At 45.0% G+C, this 25,427-nt stretch overlaps 1 protein-coding gene across 1 annotated transcript in view; it reads left to right on the top strand.

Annotated features, from left to right (window-relative positions):
• Window positions 1–23,954, top strand: part of Arp8 (Actin-related protein 8) — a 47,536-nt gene extending 23,582 nt beyond the window's left edge. The window contains exons 10-13 of the mRNA XM_050188112.3: window positions 4,815–4,961; window positions 9,940–10,159; window positions 14,589–14,746; window positions 21,727–23,954. Of these exons, the coding sequence (XP_050044069.2) occupies window positions 4,815–4,961; window positions 9,940–10,159; window positions 14,589–14,746; window positions 21,727–21,870 (669 nt within the window). The 3' untranslated portion in view covers window positions 21,871–23,954. The remainder of the gene's footprint in view (window positions 1–4,814; window positions 4,962–9,939; window positions 10,160–14,588; window positions 14,747–21,726) is intronic.
• The last annotated feature ends 1,473 nt before the right edge of the window (window positions 23,955–25,427 follow it).

Below are 25,427 nucleotides of genomic sequence, written 5' to 3'. Positions count from 1 at the left end.
TAATGCACAGCTCCTCGGCATGACCTCTGGGATTGCGACGGTACACGCATGCAATCTCAGAGGCCATGCTGCTGCATAACGTAGATGCTTGGGCCACCGCAGTGTGCCGTGGTGAGCCCTCTTGCCATGGAAATGCTCAGACTATGGCATGCTCTAATTGGTCTCTGTATGGCTTTCCGGGCGTGGCGACGCGAGCCAGCCCAAGTGCCCAGCACCTGCAGCTGCCCACCTAGTGCTGAAAAATCTAAAACGCGGTGTGCTTGGACTTGCTTCATAGAGACACAAGCAGGTGCATGCATCATCTGCTTAGCTGCTGTTTAAAGGCTTCTTACAAAAAGCTATGTGCACAGTTAAATCTCGGTATAATTAAGTTGCTAAAATTAGCAATTTGTGTTGTATCAAAATTTTATTAAATGGAAATTCCACCTTTTATGCAAATGAGTGCAGTCACCAATAGATTTTTCTTACATGGAAGGGGCTGCAAGGTTTTTCCAATTATCAGGCAATCGGAAAAAGCAAATTTGAATGAGAAAAGATTTCTTTTTGTTGAATTTGAGAGTCAGCTACGAAAGATACGGTTTCATGCTGTGTCAACGATATCTTCACATTGGCGGTATGAAGCGAAGCCAGCCACACTTTCACGTCCATTCCGCCCCCATGACTGATGGCGTCGAAAAGCCCGGGCAGCAGGTTAGCCAATGCTTCGTCTACCCCTCATTTTAGCACGCCTCCGAAAATCAACATTATGCAACCTCCGTTGCTAAACACGTGAGAAGACAGCGCAAATGATGCCACACTCTCTTGGCATGCCCACCGCACACACGGCACGCATGGCAGATTACATTTATAAAACAGGGCGCACAGGCTGCACAGGCTGACAGCCATATGCGGCCACGGCCACACTAGAAAAGGAGATGCATGCAAACCTGCCCCCACCCTCCCACCTTCTCCCTCCCCTCCCCTCGTGCACGCTTGACTGTGTTGACGCAATCTTTGCCCTTGCTCACGTGGAAAGACGGCACTCACCAAGCCACCATCCTTCCCTCCTCACCCTCACACACCTTCACTCGCACCCAAGGCATAAAGCGCGCTGGCCGTGATAAGATCTTATCGCACTTGGACTTTATACGGAATGTGACGCTGCTGCACTTCGGCAGTCGCTCTTGGTCACACGGCGCGCAATTTGAGAGGTAGGCTCTCAAGCAGTGGCTTGTAATTCAACCATTTAACGATCTCCGTCTGCAGAAGTTTCTATTTACTGTCTCGGTATTCCATCGCGGCGGCAGTGAAATTTTTTTACATTGAAATTGTGTGTGAATGCACTTTGTTAGTATTTGGCCAACAAGTTATGAAAAGTTAAGTACCTTGTTATATGAGAACTGCATTATATTCAAGTTTGTTATATCGAGGTTTAACTGTATACAATTATACCAGCTCTGCAGCTTTTCCCAAATTGGTTCAGTGGTATGTATGTACCGTATTTACTACTTTCCAAAAAAAAATTAACGTTGATTTGTGGAGGGGGTTCATTACACAAGAAAAAAGAAAGTTGACGAACTTCTTCTTTAAGATTAGAATTTTCGCATTGCTATGTAGACGCATAAAAAAAATCATGATCACAACTTTACCTTTATAGTAAAAACATGTACGCAATGATAATAAAATATGTCATCAAATCAAATTCATTTTTATTCACAAATTGCCACTGGCCACTCACTGGTCTCGCTAGTGTTCGTCGTCATCGGCCCACAGCACATGCGTTTTTAGTGCCTCCCAGGCAGTTTGTGACGCCTGTTTTCTTAAAACTGCATTTTCTAAAGCTTGCCTTACCCGCCGTGGTTGCTCAGTGGCTATGGTGTTGGGCTGCTGAGCACGAGGTTGCGGGATCGAATCTCGGCCACGGTGGCCACATTTCGATGGGGGTAAAATGCGAAAATGCTGTCCAGCTGTACGGTTTCCATGCTCTAAGGCATGCTCTACAACCTTCAGTTTGAAACTGGGCTGTGGAACTGGCATAATGGCCCATCGCACGATGCGCAGCACCCCTAATATAAAAAAAAAGTTGCTGCTGTACTGCACCTCTACGAAATCAACGAAAACAAAGTCGTGGTGAAATGGCGAATGGCAGAGTGATATGATGGGGCCAAGTTCATCATCTTACTTTGTTCCGCTGCTGCCACCGTGCTTGCATGGCACTACAAGCAACAACTTTGTGATGGTGAAGCATCATGTGCCATCACGGTCGTCGTCATCAGCAACGAAAGTGTGCAGTCAACAAGTTTCATCCCTGCGTCACCTGAGTTCATGTCACCAGTGTTAAGCACCGGTCGCATCAAAAAGTGTTTGCTGTATCACGGTGAAATGTGATGGTTTTGTGATTGTCGACAGTGCTGGCCATCACACTGAGATAAAGCAGGAATTCTGAATACCAGCCCTGAAGGTCGATGTGCATTTTTATGTGAAACAAGAAAGAAGTGAATTCTCGAGAACAAAAGTGGTGGGTGCGTTCATTATGTACACAACTACAGTAATACTAATTTATAACAAATTTCACCAAAGTGAAATTTCGATGCAATTGGCCTTTAAACAAAGCATTCCTTATGTGTGTGCAAGTGTTCCACTTCGCATGTACGAACTAGCGAATGCTCATATTTTTTGCCACGCTTCACAGCTTAACAAAGACGGTCATGTTCTGCTCAACGCTCATTTTGGGCCTCTGCCTCTTCAACATTCAGTGCAAGCTTTGGTGCCATTTTGATTATTCTTTTTCCACACTTGGCTACCCCTGTTGCAAACTTCACTTCTGTGTAGCTGAATGCTCCTCACTCAGTGCCCACTCTGGCCCAACTTTAATTAGGGGCGTCCTTTTTCCATGTTTCATTCTGGCTTAAGAATACAGCAGCAAGGAAGCAACAGATGTGCATTTTGGAAATAAGATCTTAATGCTGGGAAGCTGACCAAGGGTTGTGGAAACAATAGGGCAGAGTGAAAGAAACTTGTCAGAAGCAGTGGCCCCTTAAGAAACAAGACGTCTGCGTCTGTAGCTGACGTGAGAAGAAAACTAGGGCATTTCTAAAATCTCAGCTGCAGGTTTCTATTCAATACATATAGTACACTCCTTATTCTTGCTTCCCATAGAAGTCAGATTTACAAAATTTAATTGTGTGTGAATAGCTGAGCACTTGTGTTTTCTTGTCGTTGATCGATTGGTGATTTATTGTTCCTGCCCAGGTCAAATTACCAGAATTCTGCCGAGGTTACTATAGTACACTCGAGCATCGTTATAATGAAACGGGACATAATGAAATAATAGATGTAATGAAGTAAATTAAATTCCCCTTGAAATCCCTATAGAGATCCATGCATGCAAAGCATTGTTTTAATGAAGTGAAACTGTCCTACAAATGGATATAATGAACTGGATTCATCTTTGAAATAAATAAATACCCAACTCTAGCGTGCCGAGTACATCGCTTTCTGTGGGGTTCTGCACTCGTTTGCCATGGCAGTTCAAGATTCCCACGTCCCCGCATCGAATGCGCCATCAAGCAACTCTGGTCTTTCTCACCACCGCGCGTAGCTCCACAGACCTCTCTCTCTCTTCCGTGTGCCTGGCTGTGCCAGTTGCTGCCACGCTGTGCTGCTGTGTGCGGCGGTGTGAGAGATTAGTGCTTCAACTGCTACTGCGCGGTGCGCTGTGCAGGCAGGTGCAGCTGAGTGCGGCCTCCAATATCTCCCTGGTGCAATCTCGGGGGTCATGTGCAAGCATGTGTGGTTCACGCCATGCTGCGCAGCTACATGCGGCAATGTGAAAGATTAGTGCATTCACTTCTTTTTTTCTCTACGACGCGCCGCACAGGCAGCCGCAGCGGGTTCTGGTCTCACAGATCTCCGCAGCACAATCTCAGGGGTCACGCCCAGGCCGTGCATTCACTTTTCCCTCTCTCTGCGGCACGCCGCGCGGGCTGGCAGCTGGGCGTGGCCTCTGAGTTTGCATTGGCATCGGTGCAATCTCCGAGGCCACAATCCAACTGAGCCAAGCCAGCACGGCAAAATACGCTTGCCTTGATCACCTAGCGGAGCGCTGTGTTGTGTGCCACGTGCTGCTCGACCACGACAAGCCAAGTGGAAAGTGGACGTGAAAGATCATCACAATGGAACAGAAGGCAGTAATAGGGTGCAAGCCGTTTCTCTTAGACTGTTATGGACTATCACATATCCGTGTCTGGTCATTCTACACGAAGTTTACCCCAACGTATGTATTGCGACGACAGCGGCCCGTCCTGCGTGCAGACCTCCACTCTAGCACACATGATCTGGGAGTGCGGGTCAAGGTACCCCAAGTTCAGCAAGGAGTAGTGGGACTCGCTTCTGTGCAGCCTCGCTCTAGACAAGCAAATCCTGGCTGTCTGGCATGCCCGCGACTTAGCTGGTGGGCTAGACCTGCTAGTCCCGACATGGGACTAGCCAGGTGCACGACGAGTTTGCTTCCTCACCGGACCTCCAATAAAGGTCTTTCACTCGAAGTCGCGTGTTTACACACACCAAAGATTATTTTGCTTTTTTATTCAAATTTTATAGTATGCGTAGCCGTGTAGCATTTCCGCGGGCCGCATAGCCATCTTCTGATTTCCATTTTTATATCTTTGCACCCCATAGGGCATTATTGCAGTAAGTGGAAATAATGGATATAACAAAGTAATGGATTTAACGAAGCAATGCAAACTCCCCTTTCAGCTTCGTTGTAACGAGGTTCGAGTGTATATAAGTGTAAATTGGTGAGCACTTGTTTAATTTCGCTTTGCACATTGCAGGTTGGCGACGAGTGTCTGGTGGCCCCACTGGCCCTGTTTCGTCCAGACATGCTGGGCGTCACAGGTCCCAAGCAGTCCAGGGGCCACCCCAGAAATCCAGGTGACCCTCATGACCCCCTGGATGAGCACTTCCTCCTCCAGACACAGGTGAGGCCTCCAATATATGTCACAAGTAGGGGTGCGCGAATAGTAGATTTCGAATTGAATATTGAATCGAATCGAGAAAAGGAAGCCTAAATGCCACAATGTTTTGTACAAAATCTAATGCCTAAGAACTTTGGGCAAAAAAACTCGGTGCTGTACGTGCTCGGGAGTCTCCTTGAATTGCGTAACAAGAATGTAGCGAGCCATCAGTAACTTAGCTCTGTACAACAGAAATCAAGATATACCTAGTACATTCAGTACAGTCCACTCTTATTGAAAGAAACTGCAAATTAGTATGCCAGCACTGATTACAGCTCAGTTCTAGTATAAGGTGTGGAAAATATTTTTTTCTTTTATCAGTAGAATGCCTGTTGAATAGAATCAAATGCTTTTCTTCCCACTGAAACTAAAGAATTAGGGACATTATGTTGTACTGAATACCAATGAAGTCCTAAGTTTATTCCTGTGCTTTATGGCAACCCTTTATTGCATAGAAAGTCTTGCCTTCCAGTTTTTCTCCAAGTTACAGAAAGGCTTTCCCATCTTTATGGCAGGTGAGTTATCGTCAGGTCAATCTGCACGACGGACAAAAGTGTGGACCGCGCATCACGTGACTTGATCACTGCTCCGTGCCTAGCCATCATTAGCGTTGTGTCAGCGCTGGCTGTGGTCGATGCCAAAGGTCATCTGCCACCTGTCAGATTCTAAAATTGGAAGGTTCAGGGCAAGTTTCACTATTCAGGGCAAACATAGCCATTAGCAGCAAAGGAGGAGTAAGTCCTAATCGTGCAGTAGGAAAAATGCACGATTAGGATGGAATCAGCTGAAGCAGCACAGATGTAGTTGTAGATCTCTGGGAGAGGCCTTCATTATGTAGTGGACCTAAATGCTGCTGGTGATAATTATAGTGTCTATTGCTTACTGAATACTGGGAATTTCCACTGAATTTGGCACTTACTGCAAATCAGGGAAAAATATGGAGCATTCACCTCAGTTTGCTTTCAGTAGGTGGACATTGTAACATTTATAATGGGGCTAATGTAATGGCAGACAAAAATATTTTTAAAATTTTTGCAGTTGAGCTTCAAGTACAAGGCATTGAGAGCTCTAGCTTGCTTCTGTGCATTGTTATATACACTCGTACCTCATTATAAGGAACTTGAAGGGGAAGCCGAAATTAATTCGTTATACCAATTACTGCAGTACTGAATGCCCATTGGTGTGCACAACTTTAAACATGCAAAGAAGACTACGGCTTTGTGGCCCAGCTATGCGGCCGCATGTGTCCCCTACGTTTGCAGAACACGGTACTTTTTAGAGCCTGATGCCATCATTATGACTCAGCTCTCTATCACTGTGACTGGCACTTGTTAGGTACCTTATTCCTCTGACATGGGCCGGGCAATCAAGAGTAGCACATCTGAATGCACTCTTAAGCTTGCGTAATTATGCACTACCCTCTTGTGAATGTCGTACAAAGCACTCGTGCAAACATACGCATGCAATGGGAAACTCACTGCAAACTGCCTGGAGAGAACCGCCTATGTGAAGCATGCTGCACCTTTGGCCAACTTATAAACTGCTCAGACAGAAACACAAATGTGCATTTATCCAGGGAACTGGGAGAACATCTCATCACTCTGTGGTAGCAGACTCAAATAGGTTGCAGCACACCCAGGTTAAATTTTAGATCACGGATGTGAAATTGCACTGCATAGCTCTGACAAGACACACATGAACAAACACGATTACGCACACAGAATGATGCACAATCTAACAACCGTCCCTAGTTACTGAATGGGAATGAAGTAGTTGTAAATTTGAGCATCATCTTGTGTGTGTGATCGCATTTTTCTTTTATGTGTGTCCTCTTACAACCATGCAGCGCAACTTCACACCTATGATCAAGAACCAAATAGCCTACATGTGGCCGTTAAGAAGAAGACTCAATTTTCATTTTTCTTTCTCAACTTTTGGACATGTATGTGACAGCACATGCAGCACTATGGCTTTCCGACTCTCTCAAAAGCTCCGATAACGGCTGTCATTCTTGTCATTCGTCTAAGAACTGTCATGCAATGTAGGGCATTCCTGCTGAACCCAAATTGATTGGTCTCCTGGTTGAAGTGATTAAGATGCATACCTGTGACAAATTTTTCAGTCAGGCGTCGAATCATTCACGGCCTGATGAACTTAATTATAACTCACAGCAAGGAATTAGTATTCAACGTAATCCTTTTCCACAGTACATTGATGCTTTAGAGAATCTACCCTGCCCCGGAAATAGCAGTCATTGTAGATCATCAGGGAGTAGAAAAATACGGGTTCAGTTAGCACCCTGCTGTACCATGTGCTTTGCTCAGGACTCCAAGGTAGCTTTGTGGATAAGTTAAACCTCAATATAACAAAGTATTAAACATTTTATGACATCACATCCATAGAACACTATGTATTTAGAACCTTGATTTAATGAAGTGTGTTTATAGACAATTTCAATATAAAAAAAAATTTCACTGCCACTGCGAAGGAATACCGAGAAAATAAATTGAAATGGACACAGATAGTCGAATGGTTGAATTACAAGCAGCTGCTTGCGATTGCACCTCTCATATAGAGCACCACGTGACCAAGAGCGACCGCTGAAGCAGAGCAGGTGTCATGTGCTGTATAAAATCCAAATACGATAAGATCTTATCCTGCCGCGCACGCATTTGGTACATTTGGTGCGAGTGAAAGCCAACGAGGGTAAGCAGAAGAGGATGGTGGCTTGATGAGAGCCATCCTCCCACGCAAAGAACGGGAAAGGAAAGGAGAGGAACGAGCTCATGTTAACATTAACGTGACCAACCACTGCACAAGGGTGGGGGGCAGGGAGGGGAGAGGATAGCTAGGGCAAGTTGGCGCACGTCTCCTTTTGTAGCGCGGTTGCGGCTGAGCGTGGATGTCGCTGCAGCTGAGAGCATACAGAGCCCACGATCGAGAGGTAGTTTTCCGTTTGTGCGAAGAGTGGGATTGTTGAGATGGCTTGGCATCGTACGCTGTCTTCCTGCATATTTAGTACTGGATTATCTCGAGTTTCAGAGAAGCATTGAAGTGAGAGTCGGACGATGTAAGAAAAATCCATCATCACCTGTACTAATTTGCATAAAGTTCGAATTTTGAATAAAGCAGTTTCGATATGCTGTAATAATTCAACTTGCTAATTTTACTGACTTCACTTGTGGTTTAACTGTATCCAACTTACGTTCCATTAAAATTCAACATCTAATGTGCACAAGTACAGTCACCGATGGACTTTTCTTACACAGAAGGGACTGCAAAATGTTCCAAATTATTGCGCAATCAGAAAAATCAAATTTGAATTCGAAAATAGAAACACATTTTCTTGAATTTGAGAGTCGGCAACGAAAGATATGGTTTCATGCCATGTCAATGATAACGTCACATCGACGGTATGAAGCGAAGCCGGCCATGTTTTTGTGTCCACTCCGCCCCTGTGGCTGATAGCGTCGCCTGCAGTGGCACAACGGCGTCATCAAAAAGTGCCAGGAGAGGGGAGCGAATGCTTCATCAACGTGTCTCTGAAACTTGAGATTGCACAACCTCCAGCACTAAACACATGGAAGGATAGCACATGATGCCATGCCATGCCCAAACCCTTCTATGCCATCTAAGCTCGCACAGAATTTGCACACGCAGCAGATTACCTTAAAACAGGACATGCGGACTGTGTATGGGCTCAGCCACACTTACAGCCATGCACAAGCCATGGCCACGCTAGTAAAGGTGACGCTTGTTAAACCGCCCCTACTCCCTCGCCCCTCTCCAGCCTTGCTTGCTCGCATGACCATGAGCCTGCATCCGTTCCCCCATTTCCCCTTGCTCATGCGGAAAGACGGCATTCATCAAGACACCGTCCTTCTTGGCGGCTCACCCTCCCACGCTTCCACTTGCATCTACAGCACACAGCGCGCGGGGCATGTAGGATCTTATTGGACTTGGACTTTATATGGAACAGGATGTTGCTCTGTTTCGGCAGACTCTTTGCAGCATGGCACGCGACTGGAGAGGTGTGTTTGCAAGCAGCTACACCTAATTCAGCCATTTGATCATCTGCGTCTGTGGAAGTTTCCATCTATTCTGCCAGTATTCCTTTCCGATGGCAGTGGAATTTCGTTATGTTGAAATCGTGTATAAACACACTTTGTTATATTGAAGTTCAAAATACAGGGTGTTCTATGGAAAAGAGTTAATAAACAGTTAAATACTTCGTTATGTCAAGGTTTAACTGTATTTATATTTTGCTGTATCAAATCCTGTTTGGCATTTTGTTTAGGGGATGACCTATTCGGCCATCTTTCCCGAGTCATTCCTTGCACAATCAGTAGGTTGCTGTCCTTAAAGGCTGTAAAGCACACTGTGCTGTTATGCAAGCCACCCCAACTCATTGCACTTCCATTGAAGTTTCTGTGCTATTCTGTGATGTTATGCGTTAATGCAGTGTTGCTTTACAGTTACTCACATGCAACTGTGTCTTGCTATTTGTAATCACGGATTACTGGTTGCACTTTTTACTCATACTCTAGCCAGCTAACCATGATAGCTTATGCCCAAGCCAACAGATTGAATGAAATTACTGATAATCTAGACAAAGGCATTCCATTAAAGCATTGAAATTGCCGCAGTAATATTGTGTACACTACCTTCACATAAAATCATTGTTGTGGTAGGTTCGCTGTTCACACCTCTGTCAAATTGTGTGGCCATGCCCCAGCACTTCTCTTGGACACATTCATCTCTTCCCTACGCTTTAACTATCCCTTTAGTTTGCTTAGATTGCGCTGCCTCGGCTGGTGTAGTAGTATACACCAATCAGAGTATGACTATGACTGATTGGATTGTTTTCATATGTCAGTCTGCTTTTTGTGTCCTGCTTGCTTGACTTTGTTACTTTTCTTTTTCTCCGTGGTCACTGTTCCAGAGGCGAGCGGCACGTGATGTCGCCGAAGGATCGCAAGCCTCGGACGCTGCTTCGCAGCTAGACGACAGCCAACTTGGTCAGGGGGCTCTGGATGAAGACGAAGTGGTTCCACCTGAAGCAGTCACCCTCGCAGCCGCGCCCCGAGACAGCGAGAGAGAGCTGCCTTGTGACCAGCTGTTGGGCATAGACCAGGCCATTGTGCAGTGTGTTGATCGCTGTGGTGAGTTGGTGTGTACGTTTAGATTGTTTGCACAATTTTGTACGATTTTCTAAAGGTAGGGTTCACACACAAAATGTCCTTGTGTAGCTCCTGCCAGTGAAATGTCTAGATGCATGATCAGCCTCTTAGCTAAAACACATACAGTAGAGTTCCATTAATTAGACCCTGGCGGGACCAATTAATTTCAATAAATTATTCAGCCGGTCGAATTAAACAAAAATGCTTAAAAAAAGACAAATCACATTGCTGATTCATTTGGCAGTGTTTGGCCCATTCTAACTTGCCCTAGAATCAACTGTGCACCCGCTTTCTATGTGTACAAAGTAGAAAACTAACATAGAAATTACATCAAAGCTCCTGAAAAAAGTAGAAATCTATGTGCACCTGATTTGTTTGCATAAATTGGCAAGGGCCTAATACGTGTTGTAAATTGGGGGCCAGTTTCCTAAAGTCAGCTTCGCCACATGGTTATGTTTTAAGTCAACTTTGCCCTGATACAGCTCTGTTATGCAGTAAAGCGTATGAACGTCGCGTTTTGTATCAGATTGCACCACCCAGTCAATTTCCGGCCCAATGTTCCTGATGAAGAAAAACATGTATTAAAATTAGTGTAAATACCATAATTAGAAATTACGATCTACTGTGTTGCCTTAAAAGTTTTCTTTGGGCCGGCCAAAAATAGGCGTTTACCAATGGGAGATGACGTGTGTGCAATGCATTCACCGTCCTCTAAGTTTTCCCAAGACATGCTGCCACTAAAGGGATCACCATCACCCAAAGGGGCCGGGAACATGTAGGCTGTCTGGTCATGTTTCAATTATCCTGCATAGGTCAATTTAATATAGAAATAACAAATGTTCGCACCCATAGAAATGCATCGGTGCCTGCTAGGACTATCGGTCAGAATCGAATTAACGGAAGTCAACTGTACTTGGAAATATCAGATGTTGAAGGGGACATAGATTCTAAAATTCTTTCTTCTTTTTTTTTTTAGGATGGAAGTGACCCGATTTTCTTTTTTTTCTTTATATAACTACAGGATGCATGCTCTTGTATGTGGCCACAGTAAAAAAAAGATTGGCTGCGCACAAAAACATTTCAAAGCATTACTAAACAACTCAAGCAATAATATAGTCAGGCCTGCTTGTAACGAACTCTATAGTTCCATAAAAAGTTCTCGTTATATCAGTAGCTCGTTGTATATGGACTCACCCTTAAAAACCAAAAAAAAAATTAACCGTACAGATGCTGGCATCTTCAGTTATAATTAGGGAGCACTTTGATCTCAAAACCAGATTGTCTGTGTCATTTTTGTTCCCAGTGCATGCCCGCACCTAGCCACAAATTTCCATTAGAAACATCCGTCTAAATAACGAAACAGCTTCATATGTGTTCTTGCAAAGCAGTGCCTGGTTCCGATCACCTGTCATTTCAAAACAGCAAGTGCAGCCGGCATTTAGTATTCGAGAGCTTGTACTACCAGCGGAAAATGACTGTATTCTGCACAAGCGAGCGAACCTTTCTGGTTGGCCGGAAGCGTAAGCTTTGGGAACTACTGTTCTGTGAAGGCCTCGGACATCATGGAGTTGGCATTATGACTTCGCATCAGCCATACAAGATCCATAAAATTACGTTATCTGTGTTGCTGTGGGTAAAAAAAATGCGATGTTCGAAAGGTAGAACAGCACCGCAAACCGTTATCGGTAATTGGCAACGTGTAACCGAAGCGCCGCGGAACCGTGATCTAACGTCGTAGTAACCGCCAATCCTTTGCAACATTGCATGACGGCAGCGTGTGGTGCAGCATTTTCTCTGACTCGGGCTGCGTGAATAACGACAGGAATGCTCTAAGGGCCATTTTTTCCATGGTGGAAGGACGTATACGGTTGTTATGAATTGTTGAAATAGGCGTAATGCAGGTGGTGCCTCATGGACATTTGCACAAAAATAGAGTGCCGCCGTTGTGTCATATATCGAACCGATGCACACGGCAGTACATGCCCCGCACCGTGCTGTTTTTGCTGTATGCAGCCTCCTCTGTGGAGATGTGCCTTGAAAGCGAGTGACCTTCTTCACGGCTTCCAAAATCTAAGTGCAGCGGTTGCTTGTTTGCTCATCTTTAAGGCCGTATCATCATCGCTGTTGGAGTGGAGCAGGGTACACAGCAGCGAACGCCCAGTTTGGTCGCGCATCCATGCTTTGGTACTTCGTGTGTGCCCTCTTTTTACTTTGACCGGTTTCGAAGTGTTCGTTGTAACTGTACGGCAATTTAAAAAATGTTCGTTATATCTGGAAGCAGTTTCAGTAGGTGGGGTTGGGAGATCGTAAATGCATCAGAGTGTTGTCGTTACAACCAACAGACCCTTATATCTGTGAACATTGTAAGAGGGTTCGACTATATGTTCATTTTTGAAAGAAGGTAATGGTTTGGTGTATCAGTGATTACATTACAATAGGAAAATTAGTGATACTATGTCAAGTCACAGAGATTCAGTATTCCACATGTGGAAAGCAAGTGGCATTAAATTAATTCCAAACATCTTTTAGTCACACGGCTTTTCTTGGCAGAGAAAGTCAGACACAAAGGTAATGCTATGAAGGTGACACTGTTCTAGTAACTGTTACATCAGCAGTTTGGTCACTTGCTCAGGCCAGCAAGAACTCGCCAGAATATCTTGAAAGACTGCTTCGCAAGGTGTCACCAGCTGCGCTTGCTACCATGATAGTGACATCATAAATGGCATGCACAGGGAAGCTAGTAGGAATCATATTTCTGATAGCTATGGTTCGGAAGGGGGCACACTAGTCCTTAAAATTTATTTCCTAAAACCTAGCCAACTTTCTATAGCACTTTCCAATGCATGTGACTGTAGTGGCCGCCTGAATGTGCTGTCAAAAATTTCGCCAATATCTGTAACTTCATATAAAAGAGCACAGCAGTTACCCTTTAACTGGTTACAAGCCACCAGCAATATATTATAGTCGAAACCCCTGCTAAGGAAATTCCGCAACAACAAAATTCTTGCGACAATGAAATATTTTTGTATCTCCAGCAAATTCCCATAGGATTCAACACATTTCATATCTCTCAATAACGAAATGTCGCTGGACTGCAATCCCGCATCAACAAAGTGTGCCTGAACGTTACCCGGCATATTACCTGCATGCACAGGGCTAGCAGACTCTAAAAATGGCTAAACTACCTTTGCTTTTCACATAAATTGTGTAAAATACTACCACATTATGCTTGCATGGCTGCCAGCACTCTTGTTTACAAGTACAACCAAGCGCCGGAAGGGATTGCATGCGCCAGAAACACATCATGGCCCCCATTTTATTTGTTGATCACCCGTTTCAAGTGACACGGCCGCATGTATCTAGTACTAACATCTGATGATGTTTTTGCATACCTAGCGCACTGCATAATCTGCGGCTCGGCGTGAGGAAAGTGCAGCAAAAACAAATCAATCCATGTCTCACCGACGTGGACTTGTTTATGATGCTTGAGATGGCTGCCGCAACATGGACTGCCCTACATCTGGCCACGATTGGCTGATCATGCGAAATAGGTATACGTCCATTGCTTCAAGAATGCTGCTTTCAGTACCACCTGACAGGCATCGTGTGAGGATTTGGTGTCGCCGGACTTGAATTTGGGCAAAGGGGCGATATTATTGGTTGATTGCTTTTAGGAATACAAAATACGGTCACTTTCGCACTCGGCATAGCACGTGTCAGCGTCTGTGGGTGACAGCATGCATTGGAGAAACGCTGTTGCGTGCGTGGAACGATCTTCCTCTGCATCTGATGCCAAGTTATGCAAAGATCTCGCGAGAGTGATCGTATCTCTGAAAGCAATCAACCAAGAATACCATTTCGTGGTAGTTTGAAAAAGATATTTCAAAAGTGATAATTCATGCTTGCATGGCAACTTGTGCAGTTTGGATACGTAGTCATTTTAGTGAGCATTCAAGAGGAGGCGAGGCATTGTATTGTTCTTGGTAGTAGCATTGTTAGAGCGGCTGAGAGGTACCTTGGGCCGGCAATCTGCGGGTCCCAAGTCTGGTCATGACGAGGCATTGCCTGTTTATCAAATTTTCACAAAGCACTTGGGGATTCCTGCAATTGACACTGGCGGACCCTAATGAACATGAAAACGACTCGGGGAGTGAGGTCATGCCAACTATCACTTATAAATGTTATTGAATCAGTATTACAATGCAGGAGAAGACATGGCATTGTACTATATATATTTGTAATGAATTACTGTGTAAGGACCGAAACGCAACGGAAATTTTGATTTCTGACCTATCTTAGTAGCAACATTGGAGCTTTGCCAAATAAGCACGCAGCCACTAAGCATCGCTTCAGAAAGGTGAAGTTCAATTGTGAAAAATAAATAAATAAGTAAAACGTGTGCCTTTTGCAGACGGGGAGGAGCTGAAACGGAAAATGTTCAGCTGTGTGCTTGTGGTTGGAGGTGGCTGCATGTTCCCCGGCATCCACACGTGGCTCCAGAATCGCCTCTCTGTCCAGATTCCCATCATGTACCGACCAGAGCAGATGGAGATAATCACCAGGCCAAGAGTAAGGAGGCCGTTCTCTCTATCTGTGCTGCATTTGATATGAAGTTTATGATCACACGTGAGGTCAGCAGTGCCACCATGACATCATGTGAGATGCGAAAAGGGAAGTTTTACCTTAGTTTGTTTGACTGTTATGCATGCGTAATGTGGAATATATGGGTTTGACTCCCACCTCTGGCAAGTTGTCTTTTCATTTCTTTTTATTTCCCTTTTCCTTATTGTTTTCGCATTTAAATTAGAAAGAACATTTAATTTCTCCTGTGCCATTCCTGCGGTGGTGGCGTGGAGCAGTGGAGCGTAGAGCCTCCAATCCGGAGGTCATAAGTTCGAATCCTCCTAAGGCTCAGAGTGGCACCTGACACTGGCAAAACAAAACAAAATAAGAAAGAAAAAGGAAAAGCTAGTGGGGTTATACTAGTCCAGGTGCAACCAAGTTGGGAAGGCCCACTAAGCTTCAACAAAGACACTCCCTCACCAGAACAGGAATTGGCCTCCCTGGTGCAGTATTCGGCCACTACCTCCCTCATGACCTCTACAATTTAACTATGGCCCTCAGTGCCCAGTGGCTGCGGAGCACCTGCCCAAGGCAGCGGGCGGTAAACCCACAACGCGGCAGGCGGTCAGACCTGCAACGCGGCAGAGGGTGCTAAGAATCTTTGGATCAGGACAGGCCGATACTGGAAACTAAACCAGGCAACGTTTATTGTGGCACATTATCGTTACAGGGCACTTAATCTGTAGTGCTGATGGGTGTGGATGACAGCGACTTGAATAACATGCAAACCCTATCAAGTAAGGCTAGCCTAGCAGGGCCCTGAGTAATTATTAAACATTGCATAGGATATTATTGGCCTTAGTGAAGTTAGAAGAACTGGTGAGGCTTATACAATGCTGACTAATGGCCCCGTCGTCTGTTGTAGAGGACTTTCACATAAGAAGCAGTACGGAGTAGGATTCCTAATCCATAAGGATATAGCGGGCAACACTGACAAATTCTACAGCATTAATGAGAGCGTAGCAGTAGTAGTAATAAAGCTTAACAAGAAGTATAGAATAAAGGTAGTACAAGCCTACGCGCCAACCTCCAGTCACAATGATGAAGAAATACGTAAAAGCTCGTTAATTCAAATTCCACGGGGATGCCACGAAAATTCGAATTATACAAAATTTGAAATAGTGAAAGTCAGAAAAAATTCCTTGGTTAAGACGTGTATATAGTCCACAGACGCTGTGTCACGTTGGCGTGAACAACGTCTATACTTTGAAGCACTGGCACAGACAGCGTAACCGGACACGGCCAACGCGGTCTTACTTGCCCGACGTCGAGATGGCTCTTGCCCCATCCGCGCATTCATCGTGCTGACTGGCACGGAGAAAAAAAAAAGTCGCAGTTTCGCCCGATAAGTGAAGCATCGATTGCAATAGAAAATTAGCAGATAACTATACGAAGTAAGGATATTAGCTTTATCAGCTTCATAAACTTGTAAACATTCGCTTACTAAGTAAATTAACGAGTACAATGTCACACGCGCACAGGTAAACATGAACACATCTCGCTCGATGACCGCGGCAACTCGCTGAAAAAAATTAGAGCGAGGAATCACAACAGTAGCAGCGAGCAAATTGACCTTCGTACAGCTCTCGTTTAACACGAACGAAATGTAGAAAGCACATCGCATACGAAGCTACCGGCACTACGTGCGCACTGCAAACATCGCAGATCACTTTGAAGATGAGGCTCATGCGGGCGCGCACTTTGACCACGTTGCGGATCGCTTTCAAGTTATGGCGCCCGCATGGCCGTGCCATAAGCAGAAGCCGCCAGAGAAAAACGTCCCCTCCTCCTTCCGCCTCACTGCCATGCCTCGCACGCGCGACAGGGGAAGGCGCGAGATTGAGTCGCATTTGCCGACTCACCCTGGCACGTTTTCTCTCGCACCTACAGCATACGGTGCACCGCGATGTTTATATCACGCTTGAGCTTTATACGGAACCTCCTGGGAGAGGAGCAACCTGCAACAGAGGCGTTGGCCATGCATGGCCAGGCACAAACGTCTCTCTCATTAGTCGAGCCTAAACAAAGGACCGCAGATGGAAAAAGCAATGCTGCACGGTGACGTCAGCGTCGCTAACATGCTCCCGTGCACTAGCACTCTCCCCATCTATGATGGCGCGGAGTTCGAATTATCAGTGGCGGTGTGGATTTCAGTGTAAATTAGCGAGATGTATTACATATTGCTTTCAATACATTGCTGGAGGGACAGTGGTGGCTACTTCGAATTATCCTAAATTTTGAATTAACGAGTTGTGAATTAACAAGCTTTTGCTATAGAATAGTTTTCTGAAGATGTTGGACTAGCGATGAGAAAGGCGCAAACTCAGTATATTGTAGTTGTGGGCGACTTCAATGCAAAAGTGGCGAAGAAGCAGGCTGGGGAATGGCAACTATGACATCGATTCTAGGAACACTTAGTGAGAGATGTCGGTAGATTTGATTGAAAGGAATGCGCTCCGCTTCAGGAAGCGCAGTAACAGGAAGTGGACCTGGAAAAGCCCTAACAGAGAAACAAGAAATGAAATATATTTCATACTCTCTGCCGATCCCAGCATAGTGCAGGATGTGGAAGTGTTAGGTAGGGCAAAATGCAGTGACCATAGGTTAGTGAGGTCTAGGATTTCTATCGATTTGGGAAAGAAAGTGTAAAATTAGTGAACAAGAAACAGGCCAACCTAGACTCAGTAAGGGCAAAAGCAGAGACGCATTCAAGCTGGTGCTCGCAAACAAATATGCAGCTCTAGAACAGGAAGACGACGATAACACAGAAGTAATGAATGAAACCATAACTAGGCTGATTTCTGAAGCAGCAACCGAAATTGGACATAAGGCACCAAGGCAACCAGGAGGCAAGCTCTCCCGAGTAACAAAGAACCTAATAAAGATATGACAAAGCATCAAAGTGTCCTACTCAAGAGATCAGATAGAATTCGCTGAACTGTCAAAGCTGATCAACAAGAAGAAATTAAGGGTTATTCGAAATTTTAACATGGGAAAGATTGAGGAAGCAGTAAAAAATTTGGAGGACACTTAAGCTTCGGCTTTAAGAGTGGAACGTGATCACATTCAGAGATTCTTGACTGCTTCTCACGTTTCCCAGCAACTACAGCTTATGTAACCGCAATGTCTACCGGGGAACGCCGGCAGCGAACGCTATGCACGAAGGCGAACTTTCTGGTAGAAACACGGCCCCTTGCATGGGCCGCAGATGTGCAGAAGCGATCGCCATCTGGATCATGTTGCAAAAAACTGGGCACGCCACTCTAGGAATTTTAGAAACGCCGGAAAAGAGTTTGCATTTTGGTTTCCATGTAACAGAATTACATTTTCTCGTATATTCAAATTACAATCTAATGCTATCATGTCTGTAGGTCATACTTTACAATTTTTCTGACGCATTTTACTTTGAGAAATTCAATTAGTTCAGGAACATCTTTGTGCTTCCCAGAGGGCCTGCGTGGTTCGTAAGGATTTATCGCTCACAAGACGGTAGACGCTGGACACCGGCAGCAGATTTTCTGCACATTGGGGCCTTTAATGCTCTCTTGTTAACAATGGCTACAGCATGAAATCAGTAAGAAGAAAACTTGCCATAGGACAAGGCAAGATGTATGCACTGACAAATAAGCAGGGCAATGTTACCTTGACTCAAAATAGTGATGAATAGGATGCAGAGGTTTTCTTCTGTAACTAGCAATGAAATTAGAACGGCCTTGCAAGACATGACCCATGGAAAAGCAGCAGGAGAAGATGGAATAACAGTCGATTTCATCAAAAATGGAGGATATATGTTTGAAAAGCTTGCCGCCCTCTATAAACAATACCTCGCGACTTCAAGTGCACTAGAGACCTGGTAGAATGCCAACATTATACTAATCCATAAGAAGGGAGACATTAAAGGATTGAAGAATTTCATGCCTATTAGTTTGCTTTCAGTATTGTATAAAATATTCACCAAGATAATTTCCACTAAAATCAGGGCAACACTTTAATCAACCAAGAGAACAGCGTGGCTTCAGGTAAGGATATTTTGCAATGGATCACATCTATGTCATCAATAATGTAATTGAGAAATCTGAGAAGTACAATAAACCTCTCTAAATGGCTTTCCTAGATTATGAAAAGGCATTTTGTTCAGTTGAGATACCAGCAGTCATAGATTCATTATGTAATCAAGGAGTACAGGAGGCATACATGAACATCTTTGTAAATATCTACAAGGATTCCACATCTACATTGGTTCTTTACAAGAAAAATAGAAAGTTACCTATCAAGAAAGGGGTCAGGCTAGGAGACACAATCTCGCCAATGCTATTCACTGCATGCTTACAAGTATTCAAGCTACAGTCTACGCTCCTTACAACGGACCCATATACAACAAACTTTTGGACATAACGGACCATATTTCAGCCTTAGTTTGTTATACCTACTTTATTAATGCAACCTAGTTCGCTTTTAATGGACCACGCTACAATGGACTATTGGCTACAGCCGAAAAAATTAGCGGAATTTTTTTTTTTCAAAATCGGGCATATAAAATGTACTTTTGCCGTGTCGACACGGGCTGACAACTGACTTGTGAGGGTCAGCCGACGATCGCAGCTTAATACCTCGCGCGCGAGGGAGGGAGAGAGGAAGGTGGGGCGGAAACACATCATCTTCTTTCGCCCATGAGGCATGTGGGGGTGAGGTGAGAGAGAGGGGTTTCTGCTCTGGCGGCTGCTGCTTGTGGTGCGGCTGTGCGGCGGCCATATCTTCAAAGCGATCTGCGATGTGGACAAAGTGGGCGCCCGCACGGGCGGTGTATCTTGAAAATGATATGTGATGTGAACAAAGTGCGCCCAGTGCTGGTTGCTTCGTATGCACTGTGCTTTCAACGTTTAGTTCACGTTGAAGCGAGAGACAGCATGATGGTCAATTCGTTCTCTGCTGCTTCTGCGCTTATCTTGCTTAATTTGATATTGCTATCAATGCTTTGCCTTTCGGGCGAAGCTGCGACTTTTTGATATAGTTTTTTACTTTGGACGTTCGTCACTCACTTTTTGCAATAAAGTTGTTAGATATTGCGACTAAAGCTTCGGAAGTGAGGCTTTTCAGATATTACGGACTTCCGTTAAAACGGACCCTTTTTGTCAGATTATCAGGGTCCATTGTAGCAAGAGTCAACTGTGTTAGACTGGGAAGGCTTAGGAGTGAGGATCAACAGCAAATATCTTAGCAGCCTTCGGTTTCCATATGGCATTGTACTGTTCAGCAATGCTGGAGATGAATTACAACAAATGATTGGGGACCTTAACCGAGAAAGTGTAAGAGTGGAGTTAAAGATGAATATGCAGAGGACCTGGAAAGCCTGGCAATAGCCTGGCAAGGGAACATGAATTCAGGATCGCCAGTCAGCCTCTAGAGTCTGTACAGGAGTATGTTTATCTAGGTCAATTACTCACAGGGGACCCTGATCGTCAGAAGGAAATTTACAGAAAAATAAAAATAGGTTGGAGTGCACATGGCAGGCATTACCAAATCCTGACTGGGAGCTTACCATCGTCATTTAAAAGAAAAGTGTACAGTCATTGCATTCTACCTGTGCTACATATGGAGCTGAAACTTGGAGTTTAATAAAAAAGCTCATGAACAACGTAAGGATTGCACAAAGAGCAATGGAACGAAAAACGTTGGGCTAAATGTTAAGAGACTAGAAGAGAGCGGTGTGGATCAGCGAGCAAATGGGGATAGCTGATATTCTAGTTGACATTAAGAGAAAAAAATGGAGTTGGGTAGGCCATGTAATGCGTAGGCTGAATAACCGGTACACCGTTAGAGTTATGGAATGGGTGCCAAGAGAAGGGAAGCGCAGCCGAGGACGGCAGAAAACTAGGGGGAGGTGATGAAATTAAGAAATTTGCAAGTGCAAGCTCAAATCAGCTAGCGCAAGACAGGGGTAATTGGAGATCACAGGGAGAGGCCTTCTTCCTGCGGTGGGCAGAAATATAGGCAGATAATGATGACGGTAACTCATAAAATGTGGAGTGTAGTGTGTTTCTGGCACATGATGAAGTTTTGCCCAGAAATTCCACTTCTACATACCCACTTGAATGTTGCGGGTATATGTGTGCAGAAGGAAATTTACGTGTTTGAGAATAAATAGGCATCAGCATGCATGCTGCCCTTTGTAAACCTTTAGCTGTCATTTCCTCATTAGTTAGGAGTCATATTTAGCAGTAAAAAGATTTTTTTTCTTGCCTCATCCAAGCCGCAGCAACCTGAAAGCCTCCTCAATGCATGAAAAGCCATTGGTTGTGAATGCAGTGGTGTGGAGAAGGAGCTGGTCACCTCTACCACTGAATTTACGCTCTCTCCATGTGAATGGGATGGCCAGAGCTAAACCTTCCAGCACGTGCAATCTCGGAGCTCATGTTATGTGCTTTCTGGTTAAACACTGCATCACACATGTCGCTACAGGTGTGGTTGAAGGAAAGTTATATTAGAAAGAAAGAAAGTGGAGCTGCAAGTGTGGTTGCTGCTGCGCACCTCACTGGTAACCCGGTATTCTGCAAGTGGTTATACATTTACAGACAAGCTGAAGTTTTCTAATGAGACATGACCTTACTCTTACAGCCTGCAGGGCCTTACAAGTAAAGCCACTGTGTTAATGGATTGCAACTTGCACGGTGATCTTCCCTCCTGGTCTCTAAACTCTAATATTTGGTATTATATGTTTTACATGAAGATGGCTTGAATATGTGCAAATTTTCACAACAGTGCATGAAGTGGCTGCAATTTGTTCTCTTGAAAAGTTACATAACTTGCTTGGTGCTTACTGCATCAGTGGGTCTCTGCACTATCCAGGTGGCCAGCAGGCAAAGAATGTGGAGGAACAATTGGGGCCTCGATGGTGACCTAACTGGTGGCTTGTTTGTGCATTCCAGGACACAGACCCTAGGATCACAACATGGAAAGGTGCATCCATCATGAGCTGTCTAGACTCGGCTCAGGAGCTTTGGATTCGCCAGGCTGAGTGGCAGCGATATGGTGTTCGCCTGCTTCGTGAGCGGGCACCCTTCAACTGGTAGTGCCACTATCCTCGCTGCTTGTTGGTTTCATGACAAGCGTGCCATCTGCACAAATGCTTGTGCCACTCTTTGAAGCCCTCGGCACCAGCATTGTTCAAAGTTGCTCGGCGCAGCGGGATATTTACGTAAAGAAGCTGAAATGCGTTTACCCACCTTGCCATTCAGAACTGAACAGCAGGCTGAAGCATTGCTTCGGTCACCACGGTATGCAGAGACTTGAATGCTAGGAGACACAAATGCATCTGTATGCTCTTGTCTGGCCGCCCTTGTAATTCTTCAAAAATGCTGGACTGCATTCATCTCGTGCTTCTTGCGCATGAATATGTGTCATGACTGCAGAGTGTGATGCATGTTTGTTGTTTTATTTATTATGTGTTATGCATTAGTCTGGTTCACTGAATCATGTTCTTTTATTTGCCATCAGTACAACTACAGTTAAACCTTGATATAATGAAATTCTCGATATAACGAAGTATAACTTTTCATAACCTCTTGTCCATAGAACACAATGTAATTAAACCTCACTATAACAAAGTATCTTTGTATGCGATTTCAACATAACGAAATTTCACTGCCTCCGCAAAACAATGCTGAGACAATAAATGGAAATTGCGCGAACGCAGATGGTGAAATCATTAAACTACGAGCGGCTGCTTGCAAGCGCACCTCTCAAATCGCGCGCCGCACGACAAGAGCGACTGCCGAAGTGGAGCCGCATCGTGTTCCGTGTAAAGTCCAAGTGCGATAAGATCCTATCGCGCCCGCGCACTGTGTGCATTAGGTGCGAGTGAAAGTGCGTGAGGGTGAGACAAGAAAGATGGTGCCCTCACGAGTGACGCCTTCCCGCGCTAGCAAAGGCAAAGAGGTGGAAGGGAGCGAGCTCGCGGTAACGCGATCAAGCGCGCGCGAGGGGGTGGAGGGCCGTGGTTGCGCATGCGCGGCTGAGCGCATACGCAGCCGCGCGCCCTTCGTTGGAGGTAATCTGCCGCGTGTGCAAAGAGTGGGCGTGTCATGAGAGCATGGCACCTTCTAAGCTGTCTTCCCGCGCGTTTAGTGTTGGAGGCTGCGTAATCTCGAGTTTTGGTGACCCGTTGGAGCGCGAGACGGACATTCGCTCTCCGCTGCTTGCTCTTTTCCTGATAGCGTCGTCCCACCGATGGCGACGCTATCAGCCGCAGAGGCAGAGTGCACGGGAAAGCGTGGTTGGGGGGGGGGGGGCTTTGCTTAAGTCGTACCGTTGATATGAAGATATCGTCGACATACGTTGCTTGAAACTGTATCATTCGGCGCCGATTCCCAAATTTATCCAAATGAATTGTTTTCTCATTCAAGTTTGGTTTGTTTCGATTGCCCGATAATTCGGAAAATTCTGCGGCCCCTTTACGTGAAAGAAAACTCGATCGGCGACTGTACCTATTTGCAAAAAGGTCGAATTTCAATATAACAAAATGTTGATATAACGAAGCAAATTGCCGATTTTACCGACTGTGCGTTATACCGAGGTTTAACTGTATTTCCACTTCTATTTTTGCTGGTCATAACTGTACAGGAAAAATCATTAAAGAAATCTTTCTGCCTCAATGTCTCTATTGCTTTATGCGCCTAAATGCAGAATTGTGAGTGAAAGCAGTTTTGCTGATTGTGCTGTTAATTGTTGGTGTAAACAATGCATTTGTGTGTAAGCAAAGAGGGTATAACCTATGTTACAACTTGCTGTAAATCATTAACAGCGTTGCTGAATCTGCTGGCTACATTGTGAATTTGTAAAGAAAACTTAAACAGAGAATGCTGAGAAGACTAAAAGGTAAGGGAGGGAAAAAATGGTCTAAAAAATGCTAATGCGGGGAAGATAGCAGAATGCAGCTTTGTTCCTAATGTTTTGAGCATGTGGATTGTGAATTGTTCTGCTACACCAAGCAATGCCACTGTGTCCGCCATGTTGTAGAGAGTGGAGGATATGTTTGCAAACATTCATGTCCGAGTGTGTCTGCATTCATGTGATGCATTCATCATGGTGCCTCTTTTCACTAGTGCTGCCATGTTTGGAGCACCTGTTCATTTCAGTAAAATGTTCAACGTTCTTATTTTGGACTCTACAGTGACACTAAAATGCTTCCCAATATACTACTTATGTCAGACGGTATGTAAGCACTGTGGTAATCACTTCATTTTTTTCAGTAACAAGGTCTCAGAACAAGAACTCCTGGTTCTCAGAAACACGGCCTTCTGACCATTGCAAATATACTTTTAGGAAAGCTTTCCTTTTTTCAACTGCTGACAACGTGCTCTGAAAGTTCCCAAGCACGATAACACACACATAAAAAAAATTATTTTGTCGCGTTGGGTATTTGCACATTGCCGTCTAAAAGATTTTGTTGGGGTTGCAGCAGAAATGAAATAATTGACGCAGTACAATGTTACTTCTTTTTTTTTTTGAGGATCTGGCTTGACAAACACTTCAAGTACGTATAGTTCAATAACAGTGTTGAAACGCTTGTTACAAGCAAGGTCGTCTGCTCCACGGAGCGGACTGCGAGGAGAAGAAAGATCGGAAGAGCGCACTTGCCATGTAGCATGCGCACCATAGGGCCAAACAATGAAATCTTCCTTACCTCAGTAAGGAAGCCTTCATTGCAGTGGGGCCACCTTATCTCACTCTGAAAGCTTCATTACTGAGGGGCCCTCAGTGAAGGCTTCCTGGGTGCTTCCTCAGCGTAAAGTAGTACCGAAGCTACCTTGATGCCTCCTTAGGTCGCTTCTCGCCTTGAACGATCGTTTCACCTCACTACTTAGCCACGTGACGTTTGCTTGCGCATGTACGCTGTCGGAAAAGCGCGAGCACAGTACGTCTTGCCAGGCATGTTCGTTTCGGCCGCGCATTCGACATGAATGGCGTCGGTGGCGTTGCTAAGGGTTGCACGACGCCGGCGTGCCAGCGCTGCTGGAGCTCGTCAAGTTTCGCGCTACTTTTATACGTTTAGTAAACAAAACTAGAAGAAAGCGTCCACGCGTCTCCATATTTGCACTTCAGTTTAAGAATTGTGCGATGATAGAACATATTTTTATTGAATAGTGGTGTTCGCGTAAAGCTTTTAAGAGATCCTCTCGAACGTAGGCATGCGGCAACCGTTCCTTGCGTGAGGTCGGGCAAAGGGAGCTTTAAGAGTACGCTTGCTTCCTCCATCGGTCCTTCGCTGTAAGGAGACCTCACATAAGGTTAGGAAGCGCTCGAAGGAAAGGAACGTTTTGTTTTTTTGGGCCATAGAGTTTGTTACAATAATTACTATAATACTCTATGACGTGCATGAGGTAGAAAATAAAGCTGAAGACCACTGGTCCGAAGGCCTTGCCCTTTCCCTACGACAAAGTCTACTCTTGCTTCTGAGAAAGCCCTGCTCTTTTAAGTCTGGTGCCGAAACCCGCGAGCAGTGGCTTCGACGGATCATGGAGCAACGTTTGAATAATGTGAGAGGAGCGCGCATGCCGTGACACATGCTCACATGGGACTTGGTGGAGATACATATTGCTCATTTCCCGAAAGCCCTGTCCGCCCCCAC

The sequence above is a fragment of the Dermacentor andersoni genome, chromosome 2 (genome assembly GCF_023375885.2).
Source record: "Dermacentor andersoni chromosome 2, qqDerAnde1_hic_scaffold, whole genome shotgun sequence".
Taxonomy (NCBI): domain Eukaryota; kingdom Metazoa; phylum Arthropoda; class Arachnida; order Ixodida; family Ixodidae; genus Dermacentor; species Dermacentor andersoni.
This window is presented reverse-complemented; position numbering and strand designations above follow the sequence as displayed.